This window comes from Eulemur rufifrons, chromosome 19 (genome assembly GCF_041146395.1).
Source record: "Eulemur rufifrons isolate Redbay chromosome 19, OSU_ERuf_1, whole genome shotgun sequence".
Lineage (NCBI taxonomy): Eukaryota > Metazoa > Chordata > Mammalia > Primates > Lemuridae > Eulemur > Eulemur rufifrons.
In genome coordinates, this window is record NC_091001.1 from 109,941,554 (window position 1) to 109,954,218 (window position 12,665).

At 37.9% G+C, this 12,665-nt stretch overlaps 1 protein-coding gene across 3 annotated transcripts in view; it reads left to right on the plus strand.

Moving 5' to 3' along the window:
- KIDINS220 (kinase D interacting substrate 220) overlaps positions 1 to 12,665 on the plus strand; it is a 104,636-nt gene that overhangs the window by 32,503 nt on the left and 59,468 nt on the right. For all 3 annotated transcript variants that reach the window (XM_069494064.1, XM_069494065.1, XM_069494067.1), the window contains exons 9-13: positions 1,749 to 1,847; positions 3,754 to 3,852; positions 5,548 to 5,646; positions 8,735 to 8,912; positions 11,909 to 12,073. In XM_069494064.1, the coding sequence (XP_069350165.1) occupies positions 1,749 to 1,847; positions 3,754 to 3,852; positions 5,548 to 5,646; positions 8,735 to 8,912; positions 11,909 to 12,073 (640 nt within the window). The remainder of the gene's footprint in view (positions 1 to 1,748; positions 1,848 to 3,753; positions 3,853 to 5,547; positions 5,647 to 8,734; positions 8,913 to 11,908; positions 12,074 to 12,665) is intronic.

Below are 12,665 nucleotides of genomic sequence, written 5' to 3' on the forward strand. Positions count from 1 at the left end.
TTTTTTTTTTGAGACAGAGTCTCACTCTGTTGCCCAGGCTAGAGTGAGTGCCGTGGCGTCAGCCTAGCTCACAGCAACCTCAAACTCCTGAGCACAAGCGATCCTCCTGTCTCAGCCTCCCGAGTAGCTGGGACTACAGGCATGCGCCACCATGCCCGGCTAATTTTTTCTCTATATATTTTTAGCTGTCCATATAATTTCTTTCTATTTTTAGTAGAGGTGGGGTCTCGCTCTTGCTCAGGCTGGTCTCGAACTCCTGAGCTCAAACGATCCGCCCACCTCGGCCTCCCAGAGTGCTAGGATTACAGGCGTGAGCCACCACGCCCGGCCAGCATTATGGAGGTATCTTAAACAGATTCAAGTAGACCTGCCATTTGACCCAGCAATCCCATTACTGGGCATATACCCAAAGGAAAAAAGGTCATTCTGTAACAAAGGCACATGTACCCAAATGTTTATAGCAGCACAATTCACAATAGCAAAGATGTGGAAACAACCCAAATGCCCATCAATACATGATTGGATTAGTAAACTGTGGTATATGTATACCATGGAATATTACTCAGCTATAAGGAATGATGAAGATACGACATCTCTATGGTTCTCCTGGAGAGAGTTGGAACCCATTATATTAAGTGAAGTATCCCAAGAATGGAAAAACAAGCATCACATGTACTCACCAGAAAATTGGTTTCCCTGATCATCACCTAAATACAAATCTGGGAACGACACCAATTGGACATCAGACTGAGGTGGGGGGTGGGGGAGGGGATGGGGGTATGCCTACACAATGAGTGCATTGCGCACCGTTTGGGGAGTGGTAACACTTGAAGGTGCTGACTCGGGAAAGGAGGGGTGGGGAAAAATATGAAACTATTGTTTTTAACTTGCACTGTTCACTTAATAATTTATCATGAATATTTCCCATATTATTTCATATCATTGTACAAGAAATAATGTATACATTATGAGGACATACTGTATCTAACAAGATATACTGTTAGACTCTTTGATTCTGTAAAATTAAATTGAAAAAAAAAAGTATTTTTGCAATACCTGTTGAGATAATTAAAAACACATTGGAATGTAACAAAAAAAAAAAAATTGATGGTTGCTTGATGAATATAATTTCAGGGCAAAGAGATGTCCTCATGAACCTCTCTTTCATGTTCATGAGAGAGGTTGTGAACTTTGTTAGTCTTATCCTGGAGAATGAATCAGCCTTATACCCTCCTGGACTGTAACTGCCAAATTGACTAGATATTCCTGGATGTTGGTCTGGAAACAAACCTTTCCCTTAATTAACTATGGCTGTAGACCCACTGATAGCTTTAGCTTTACAGCTCCCTCTTTGGAATCCATGGCTTTTTTCATACAGCATTATTCCAAGAGATTTTTATGTAATTTCCAAATGTTCTTGTAGGTCATTGACAGCCACAGTGTCATTGTATTTAATTTACATTTGTAATGGAACATTACCTTCAAAGAGAATAGATTCTTGTTCTGAATAATTTGTCTTTCTAAACTTTTAAAAATGGAATATCAGACTCCTCATTTTGAGGCATAGAGTCCTTATTCTGAGGGGTGTTAATATCAGGTAATTAAAATTTTTCTCTTAGTTGGAGACACATTCTTTTTCCAAGAAATTTTTCGAAAAAATCTATTATATTAACAAATGATTAGTCTTAACTTCAAAACAGTGCTTATGTGTTCTCCTCCTCAAGTCACCTTGTTTTTTGGCTTTTTAGAGTGGGGATACTGTGTTGATTGGAGCTGTCAGAGGTGGTCACGTTGAAATTGTTCGAGCACTTCTCCAAAAATATGCTGATATAGACATTAGAGGACAGGTATGTGTGATGACAGTGCCGCTGTTATCTCTGAGTAGGATCAGTTGTATATGTCCACTAATGATAATGTTATTCTTTCCACTTGCCTATGGAGATAAACTTTTAAACCCTAATACATTTAATGGATATATGTTATTATTAAGTTTCACTGCCATTACTATAAAATTTCTGTATTTATATCAAGTTAAATTTAGATAGAAGTAAGCCAAAAAGAAGCTCATGTTTTTAGAATGTGCCTCCCTTACTAACATACAGATATCTTCAATCTTGAAACGAGTAGTGATACTGAGACAGTTGAGTGTATGGCACTTATTTATTTTCATTAGTTTTTCCCTTTGTTTTGTCTTCTTTATCCATATGCTATTCTTTCATTCTTGTTTTAGTTTCTTTTCCTTTTTCCCCATTCTGCTTGCTTTTGCTAGGACCACTTGGTAGTACCTGTGGACTTTGCTTAAGATAGTCCTAGTTCACAGAGCTACAAAGGTTATTGATTTTAGATAAAAGCCTTGCTCACAGTTGTGAATTTGTCTAATACTTCAAGAGCTTTAGATTCAAAAAAATATTCTGGGTAACTCATTTTTTTGTTGGACAGTCTACATTTCTGCCCACTTTTTCCTTGTATTTAGCCAAAAAAAATCTCTTGTATCCAAATCCATTTTTGAATCAAACTAATAAATATTATGCCAAATGTTGTAGGGGAACTAACATGGGACCTTTGCCTTTAAGAAATATGTATTTTAATTTGGAAACTTTTAGTTTGTTTATGTTTATTTTTATGCCTTTTGTAAACAAAAAGTGAAGCCACAAGATGGTATATGATTGATTGCCTAGTGAAAGGTTCAAGTATGAGTCTCGAGGTGGGGAAAGACGGCCTTAAGAAAGGAGACTTGAAAGAAGGGAGAACTTGAGCTAAGTTTGAAGATGGGTTGGGTTTAGATAGGCAGAGAAAAGGAAGGCTGAGTGTTTCAGGCAAGGGCGGTAGTAATAAGATGAGAACATTTGAGAAAATTGGAAAGTGAAAGACTGTATTCCACAGCTAGTGAGTAAATCAGTTGGGGTGGGGGGTGGGAGTTAGAGAAATTGAAATGGAAAGGAAGGTAGGGCCAGAGACATTTGAGGGCCACCCTGAGAAAGTTGTCCGGATAGTGTAGCGGGGAACTCCATTGGGGAAATTTTGGTATAGGAAACTTAATGTGGCAGCAGCCGAAAGTCATTCATTATCTTTTGGGTTAAAATCATGTTTTCACTAAAAGATGGTTTCTAGATCACCTATTTAGACTTTTATCTAACTACTGTGTGTCTGTCAATCCTGTTTTCCTATGTTTCAATCAGTTTTTTTATTCTTTAGCTAAACTTTCAAGGCCTGTGTGGATCAATTTTTGGTTTTTGAGCAAGATAGGGTTTTCAAGAATCTGATTAGGAAAGTATAGGAGTGCAGGGTGGATGGAGATTAAAAAGCTAAAAATGATAAAAACAATAATGCCTTATGTTCATGAAGTACATTCTCATGCATTATCTTTTGAAACATTGGGCAGGTACACTTATACCATATTACAGATGAAAATCCAAGAGTCAGGATATTTAAGTGACTTGTCTAAGTTTACAGAGTTCAGGCATTGATGACTTCTCACCCAGTACATGTTCCTGAAATCTGTTTGCATTACAAAAGTATATTTTATTAACTATATGGGACTGCTGCTTTTTAAGTCAAGCAATGTTAAGTTTTCATAGGTTTCTTTCATAAAGAATTCTCAAAAATAAATCCAAGATAGCATAAGGGTTGATATTATTTCCCAACATGCTGCCTGTTTAAATGCTTTTTGGCAGAAAAGATGTTTTACAAATAGTAGTTGTAAATATTGTATCTTATATGAAGTGATTGCTGATTTTTTTTTTAATTATATAGGACAATAAAACTGCTTTGTATTGGGCTGTTGAGAAAGGAAATGCAACAATGGTGAGAGATATCTTACAATGCAATCCTGATACTGAAATATGCACAAAGGTATAAATGGCATTTCTATTCTGTTAGGAATACCTAATGCTGAATATTAGTCATGTTCATTTTATTTCAATCACCTTTGATTGGTGTGAGAGTTATATTGATTTTATTGGTAATATTCTATATTAAATTGAGGAGTAACTTTGTATCCTTTCAGGATTTGTGTATTCATAGCAAAATATAGTGTGTAATTTGTTCACTTCAATTAAATACTTTTCAGAAAGTACAATATAAGTTATTCATAAATTGTGGGCAGATCATTTTCTCCAAATTCTTTTATGTTTCTGTTATTGGAAATCCAGAACACATTTCCATTTAAAAGACAATTGTGACTGGTGGTTGATTCCCCACACCAGCTACTGGAGCCTATTTTACTCAAATCGTATGAAAAATAAAAAATTACGTAAGACTTTGGTGATTGTATTTAGCCTTATGTACAATAGTTTTCCATGGGGAAAATATTATTGGAATTCTGGATTGAAATGGCAGGAATTCTCAGTGAATAAAGCAAAATTATGGCGGCACCTGTAAGACAATCCTGGTAGGTCATTAAATAATATTTTATCTGCTGGAGATCTGGAGCAGCATATTTCTAAATCAGTGACAGCACCGCCAGTACCCTAGGGCAGAAAAGTTTCCCGGATACCTTCTGGTTTGCAGGTGGCTCCTTGATCTTTTTTCCTTTTTTGGACCCCTGTGTCAGCCCTGTGACTACCTGTGGCTTGTAATCAGTTTTTTTGTCTTTCCTAACTCAGGGCTGAATTGTGGTCTCTTCTTATTTCCCTTGGTTTGGTTTTGAAAGCAATCACAAACTCTTTTGAGGTTTCTGAAGGCATCCTGCTTATGTTAAATGGTTTCCAACGTTATACACAGGTCTTTAGGTTTACAGAGAACTGCAGTGACGAAATTTCTGAAAAGCTCAGGATACTGGCCTGCCTGGATGTTGACAGGCTGGACTGTGGGTTGGTTGGTGGGGAGATGGTGAGAATGAGAAGTGGCCTCTGGAGGGGCTGCCCTAGAGGTCAGCAGGGGAACCTGGGCGTTGACAGGAGCAGCCACTGCTGCCGCGTGCAGGGACTGATGTCAGGTGTGGTTTATAAGCAGGCAGACACATCCCATGCTGGATAAGGGATATAAAATGTTATTTTGATACAAACAGGTAGTTGTGCAAGGAAAAGCACCTTTTTTGTTAGCTTTTAAACTATGTTTTCTTTTTCTTTCTTTCTTTCTTTCTTTTTTTTTTTTTTGAGACAGAGTCTCACTCTGTTGCCCAGGCTAGAGTGCCGTGGCGTCAGCCCCACTCACAGCAACCTCAAACTCCTGGGCTCAAGCGATCCTCCTGCCTCAGCCTCCCGAGTAGCTGGGACTATAGGCATGCGCCACCATGCCCGGCTAATTTTTTCTATATATTTTTAGTTGTCCAGATAATTTCTATCTATTTTTAGTAGAGACCGGGTCTTGCCCTTGCTCCGGCTGGTCTGGAACTCCTGACCTCAAGCGATCCTCCCACCACGGCCTCCCAGAGTGCTAGGATTACAGGCATGAGCCACCGCGCCTGGCCTAAACTATGTTTTCTTGAGAACATTTTAAATAATAGACTGTTAGCAGAGTCAGATATTTCTTGTCAAGTGCATTTGTATGACAAGCATTTAGGTGTGAAGCTATTGATATGTTAAATTTTATTATCTGTGCCCACAGGATGGTGAAACACCACTTATCAAGGCTACCAAGATGAGAAATATTGAAGTAGTGGAGCTGCTGCTAGATAAAGGAGCTAAAGTATCTGCTGTAGATAAGGTAAAGCATCTGTGCCAAAAAAGAAAAAAAGAAAAAAAAATCTGTGTAGAGAATACTTTTCTTGGCTTTTTGTTTGTTTGTTTGTTTTTGGAGATAGGGTCTCACTCTGTTCCCGGGGCTGGAGTACAGTGGCATCTTCATAACTCACTGCAACCTTAAACTCTTGGGCTCAAGTGAGCCTCCTGCCTCAGCCTCTCAAGTAGCTGAGGCTACGGGCATACACCACCACACCCAGCTAATTTTTCTATTTTTTGTAGAGATGGAGTCTTGCTCTTGCTCAGGCTGATCATGAACTCCTGGCCTCAAGCAATCTTTGCAAAGTGTTAGGATTACAGGCATGAGCCACTGCACCCAACCTACAGAACACTTTTTGGAAAGCTGCTGGTAGACTGACCCCTGTATCTAGTGGGCGTATGGGGGTCTGATTTTATTTTGTGCAGGGAAAGATTACTTGCTGGGATGTCTGTGTGGGATTCTGATGCTGTGATAGTGTGCCAAGGAGTGGACCGGCTCAGTGTGCTGTTAACAAAGCTGCTTCAGGTTTTCCTTCCATTGCTCACGCCAGTTACTGGGAGCTGCCGTGAACCACCACATGAACAGGCCTTCGTTAGGGTAGAGCTTGTTGCACACAAACAGAAGGAAAGAATCCAGTGGGGCTGGAGAAGGTAGACTCTCAAAGTAGACGGGCATTAATGTTCACTGCAGGAGATAAAGTGTTCTTCCATGTGTCCTTGGGATAAATTCCTTTTAGAGAAATTTTCATATTTTCTCTAATAAATTTAACTCTAAATTGCTTAATACTTCTGATAGAATTGGTCTCTCATTTTAGTTTCCATTTTAAACAGGCTTATTTCTTTCTCTACTTCAAATTGATTTTCCTCCAGAAAAGAAGCGATTTATTTATGAAGTAAGAAATATTGTAAATTATGATTTGGGCTTTACTAATTCATAATAAATTAAAGTTTATCTTTCTATTTGTGAGATTGTTGAACAAAAAGCACAGAATCAATGTGTTGCCTTTTTATTTTACCAAATTTTACAACATTATTTAAAAAACAAAACCAAAACCAAAATAATCCCTCTACCCATCGTATTAATATAATTTCATATAAAAGAAAGGAAATTTTAATATTAAAAATTAGGAAGGACAAAAATCAAACAAGAGTTTTTGAAATTGAATATGTATAAAGCTTAAAGAAAAAGTCCTCTAATGCCTGTTTTCCTCATTCTGCTATTAGCTCATATCTGATACTGGTCTCCTGGTTTGCAATACGGAACCACTGGACTATACCTTTTAAGGTTGCATACAGCCTCATTAATTATGTAATATGTTATGTATAAATGGTTATTTCATACTTATTAATAAGTTTCCTGAAGGACTCTGTCTTGGTATCCCTTTGTGTGTTGCTGTGCCCAGTCAGCACATGACGCTTGCTGACAAGTAACTCACGATAGTTGGAACAGTTGTTCATTCAACACGTTCTTACTGCGGACGGATAAGGTGCTGTCCTGTCAGAATTCGAGATACAAACGTGTATAAGTCTTGCACCTGGCTCTTTGTAGAGAATTTCATAAAAAAAAATTTAAGAGTAAAGATTAATGTTATTTTTACGTGGCCCATCACTGCTCACTGTTTATCTTCAGCATATCATCAGGGTATGTGAATGTCTTCCCTGCTTTTTCAGAAATTTTGTGTCTGCCAGGAATACTACTGATGATATTTTGCCTTCTCGCAGGTTTAGAGATGAGAATTGGAGTTGAGGTGGGGAATATAAGGTGACGAAATCAGGTTTAGCTGTTTTCAGTTTGAGGGCTGATGAGACATTCAGGAGGCTGCGGCCGGTAGGCATCAGGAAGTGTAGGGCTGGAATCTGGACATGAAATCAAGGCTGGCAGTTAGTTACTGGGAATGAGAGTTGCTGGGAGTGACTAAGATCATCAAAGCTAAGCTCAGAATTAACTTCTTATGGCATGTGTCATGTTATAGTTTGTTGTACAGCTGTGCATGTTTCTCCAGTCTCTTTGTATTACAGCATAAGCTACTTAAGGGCAGGAACTGTTTTGTCTTCTCGTTGCATCCTCCAGAGTGTCAGCACAGTGCCTTACAGACATAAGCTCAACAGACACAGTTATTGTGCCACGTTGAGGACACGGGGAGAGAATCTAGAAGAAAAGTCAAGATAAAGTCATGCCATGGTAGCCACAGAAAGAACAGCACAGGTCATTTGCATGTTGCGCCGTAGAGAGATCGGGTGGTGAGAACTGAGGATATAATTTGTTAAGTTTTGAGTCATTGGTTATCTTCAATAGAGGTATTTGTGAGGTAATATTAATAAATGGGAGAGCACTTTGCACACTAAGAGTGCTTTTTTGGTTTTTACATACTAGTTTTTATTAGTGTTGGATGTGGACACTACTGTGATTGGAGATTCTCATGAGGGAAGAAGGTGGGCTGATGTTAAGGAAAAGCAAAGGATGAGGAGAGTGGAAGAGGTTGTAGCAGTCAGAGAAAGACAGATATTACATAAAAGACTCAAAGGTGGAGAATGTAAAGCAATGAAATTTGAGGGCTCATCATAGTGGTGAATGGTTGACGAAGGTCACGGGAGCTGTCTGAATGCGTCACGTTAGACGGGATTTCAAGCATGGATCGTGGGGCTTTCTAGACAAATGAAGAAAGCTGTGGAATAGAATATAAATTAGTTGAGGAAGGTGATTGACATCTTTGGACAATGAATATTTGGGTGGCGGGTAGATCCTAATGAAGTGGATCCATGGCCTGGGAGTCGCTGCAGGGAGGAAGGAAGCCTGTTTCTTCTTCTCTTTCAGTGAGTTACGGGAAGGGGAGAAGAATGACCTTCTTTCTGGAGGGAGTTGGGAGGAGTGATATCTGCAAAAAGCTGGGGAAGGAACTAGAGAAAGAATTTGTGGGGAAGGTAGAAATAAAAATTCGTATTATGTATGTGCTCTAAATGAAAAATATGAAAAGGTCAGATTTTCTATGATTTTACAGAACATGAAAATTGTTACTCTGTGTATACTACATATAAAAACGTGAAAGTTCAAGTTTCATCCTATTATTTTACAGAAAGGAGACACTCCTTTGCATATTGCTATTCGTGGAAGGAGTCGGAAACTGGCAGAACTTCTTTTAAGAAATCCCAAAGATGGGCGGTTACTTTATAGGCCCAACAAAGCAGGCGAGACTCCTTACAATATTGACTGTAGCCATCAGAAAAGCATTTTAACTCAAATATTTGGAGCCAGTAAGTATTGGGTTTTACTCCTAACCAAGCTTTTAAATAAAGAATGTTCTATTTAAAAAAATATGAAAAATAGAGGCCAATGGCACTTTTGCATTGTCACTCAACTAGAGAATATCAGAGATTAGAAAGTTATTATTTTAATGTGGGAAAGTTGTCCTCCCTGTCTAAAGTTCTCCCGAATTGTACTGTAGCGTTCTAAATTAAGCACATTCAGAGTCATCAACCAAGCTTTTAAGGACACCTCTAAAAATCTGGCCAACTTTTCTGAAAGTCTTTTCCCCCATTGTCCTCCAAGTTTACTTTGTGCTTTTATCACAGCGTTCTCTGTTTCCGCATGTGGCAGGGCATTTCTGGTTCTCTGCCTTTGTGTTTTGCCCCCTCAGTCGTCCCCTCTCCATCTCAGGAATGCTCTCTTCTTGTTACAGTGATCGCTCTCCTTCAAGGCTCATTTCGTGTCACCTGTTCCCTTCTCAGTGACTTTGACTGATCGGCCTAACCAGATAAAATTTTTGCCTCAATAGCATACTTAAGCACTTGTGTTTATTTTTCTTTTTTTATACTTACTACATATGGCCTTTTATTCTATTTCTTTTAGAATTATCCCCCTTCCAAATCCCAAGCTCTTCACTGTTTCTTAGCTTTGTGTCCTCTGTAACATCTAGTAGAATGCCCTGAATGTGGTACTAAAATAATTAATAATTTTTGTTTTTAAGAGATGGGGTCTTGCCCTGTCACCCAGGCTGGAGTGCAGTGGCATGATCATGGCTCACTGCGACCTCGAACTCCTGGGCTCAAGTGGTCCTCCCACCTCAGCCTCCCAAGTACCTGGGATTATAGGCATGAGCCACCGTGCTTGGCTTAAAATGGTTTTTGATTGAAAAGAATGCACAGGAAAATGTAATCATTCATATGTGCCGTTTTGAAATATGAAATAATTTTTTACTAGATTTCAAAAATTATGTTAGCCCCAGAAACCAACAGGAGTTAGTAGAATCCCATCACCTTCCAGTTTAGCTTCTTATATCTTATTTATAAATATGATTCTCTTTCATTATGAGTTTTTCTACTTTAAAATATTTTGTCTGATTATAATAGTAATGCACCCTCATTACATTTTAAGAATGAAAACATGAGTATAACAGAAAGTGCCAAATTCCCCATTGTTCTCTGTCTCCCAACTTGTGTAGATCATTGTTTGAATGACTCTCCAGGCTTTTCTTTACATTTGTAGAAATGTTTTATACTATGTATGTAGTTTAAAAAAAAAATGAGTCATTACTAGGATATAAAAGTTTTTAATACTGAACTATATTACATTTCAATTATTACATAATCTTTCATTGTAGATTCTCATAGTGCATTGAGTTCTCTATTGATGAATATTTAGTTTATTTTGCTGTTAACAGCTCGTGCTGCAGTGAACAGCTTTGTACACGTATTCATTGACTCTTGTTTTTAGGATTATTTTCTTAGGGTAAATTCCTAGAGGTAGAATTGCCAAGTCAGTGGATGCCCACAGTTTTGACAGACTTTCCAACATGGTTGTAAAAATTTGTTCCCCTGTTGGCAGTATGAGACAGCACGGTTCCCCACAACCTTGCTAACACTGAGTATTTCCAGCCTCTTAATCTTTGCTAATCAGATCAGTAAGAGAAAAAAAATCTCATTTTAATTTGTGTTTTAAACTTATTAGTGAGATTGAGATCTTTTACTATATTCATAGGCTATTTGTATTCTTGCCATTTCCCTTTTTGCATCCTTTGCTCACTTTTTAGTTTTTAATATTTTTTAAAAATTGATTTTAAATGTCTTATATGTTATGAATGTTGATCCTGGGACCATCCTATATGTTGCATTACCCAGCTTACTCTCGGTTTATGGTCATGGTGTTTTTATTCTCTCTCTAAAAGTTATACATTTTTCTAGTTTATCCTTTGGTCTTTTACTGTAGTTTTGGCCTTGATATTATATTAAGAAAGAAAGACTTTTCCAACGAAGATTTTTAAAAGTTTCTTTATATTTTTGTTGAATATTTTTATGGTTTTATTTTTAATATTTAATTTTTTAGTGTTTCAGAAACTTAATTTTAATAGAGGTTATTAAGTGTATAAAATACTTTTAGCTATATTGCCCAGGCTGGCTTCAAACTCCTGGGCTCAAGTGATCCTCCTGCCTCAGCCTCCTGAGTAGCTGGCACTACAGGCACATGCCACCAACCCCGTCTGTGTAGCATTTTAATTTAATTTATTTTTTAACAAATAAATGGTTAAACTCTCTTAAAACCACTTACTGATTCATCCTTTCTTTCCTCCCTTATTTGAAATGCCACTTATGCTAATATCCTGTACGAGTTCTACGATGTTTTAATTTTTGTAGTTTTAATATTTTTATTCTTCTCCAATGACAACTACCTTTTGGTAGTCTTTACATTTTTTTTCTTAGCTATTCTTACATGTTTTTCTTGCTTTTCAATTAAATAATTCTCATGGGTTTTAATTAGAATTGCCCTAAAGTGCTAGATTAATTTGGGAGAATTGCTGAACCTTTCTGTCTGGAGCCATAGTAGGCAGAAAGGCTCAGCGTATCTATTACGTTCTTTAGTAACGTTTGCCACTTTCTTTACGTGGGTGTTACTCATGTTAAATTCTTATGTACTAGTTTGTGTTTTAATTATCATATTTTGTTGATTCTAAAATATACATTATTCTATAATACATTTTAACATCTAATGAAATTGAAATGTGTCCTGTAAGTAACGGAAAAGAAAGCATTGTGTCGCAATTTAGCAGAATTTTTTTTTCTTTCTTACTTGTACATAAAAATGATACCTCTTATAATTAATAGATAACTTAAGTTCTCTGAAATACAATAGTAATTATAGGTCTAAACATTTAAAATAGGATTTTTTCTTTCTAATTAAAAAATGAGAATGGATGTTCCTTTTTAATAGCAATGCCACTGTTTAATGTAAGGATATTTTGTGTTTCTAACTACAGGACACTTGTCTCCTACCGAAACCGACGGTGACATGCTTGGTTATGATTTATACAGCAGCGCCCTGGCAGATATTCTCAGTGAGCCTACCATGCAGCCTCCCATTTGTGTGGGGTTGTATGCTCAGTGGGGAAGTGGGAAATCTTTCTTACTCAAGAAACTGGAAGGTAAAGGGCCTGCTTATGCAAAGTCTGTACATCTAACAGGGTTTCTGGGACTTTTTCTGAAGTAAAGGAAAAGGCAGAGCTTTCTGTATGAGTGTGTGTGTTACATGGTTTACTGACATGAGCCTGTTAGGGTTTTACTCCCCTCTGGTTGATCCTTCACATGGTCATTTGAGTTCTCTTTCTATACAGAGCCAGTTCTGTGGGAACACCACGTGAAACCCTTGGTGACAGGTTTTCCAGGCCCTTCACAAACTTGTCCATTTGCACAGCCCCACCTGGCAGCACCACCTCTGGCCTGCACCCCTGTGTGCTGCAGTCACAGAGGACTATGCTCTTGCAGGAATACACCTGACACTTTTCCAGAGTTGCTCCCTCTGCTAGGAGCTGCTTAGACAGCTTACCCCCTACTTCCGACCCAGCACACGCCCCTTTTTACTTGTAAAGTCTTACTCATTTTTCAAGGAGAGTTTTCAGTATTGCCTGTATAAATTTCCCCAAGTTTTATATGAAGAATGACTTGATGAGTTGGGCTCATTTGGACTCAACACACACCTTTAAGAACAGTATTCTCGAACGTGATTGGAGGGAGAAG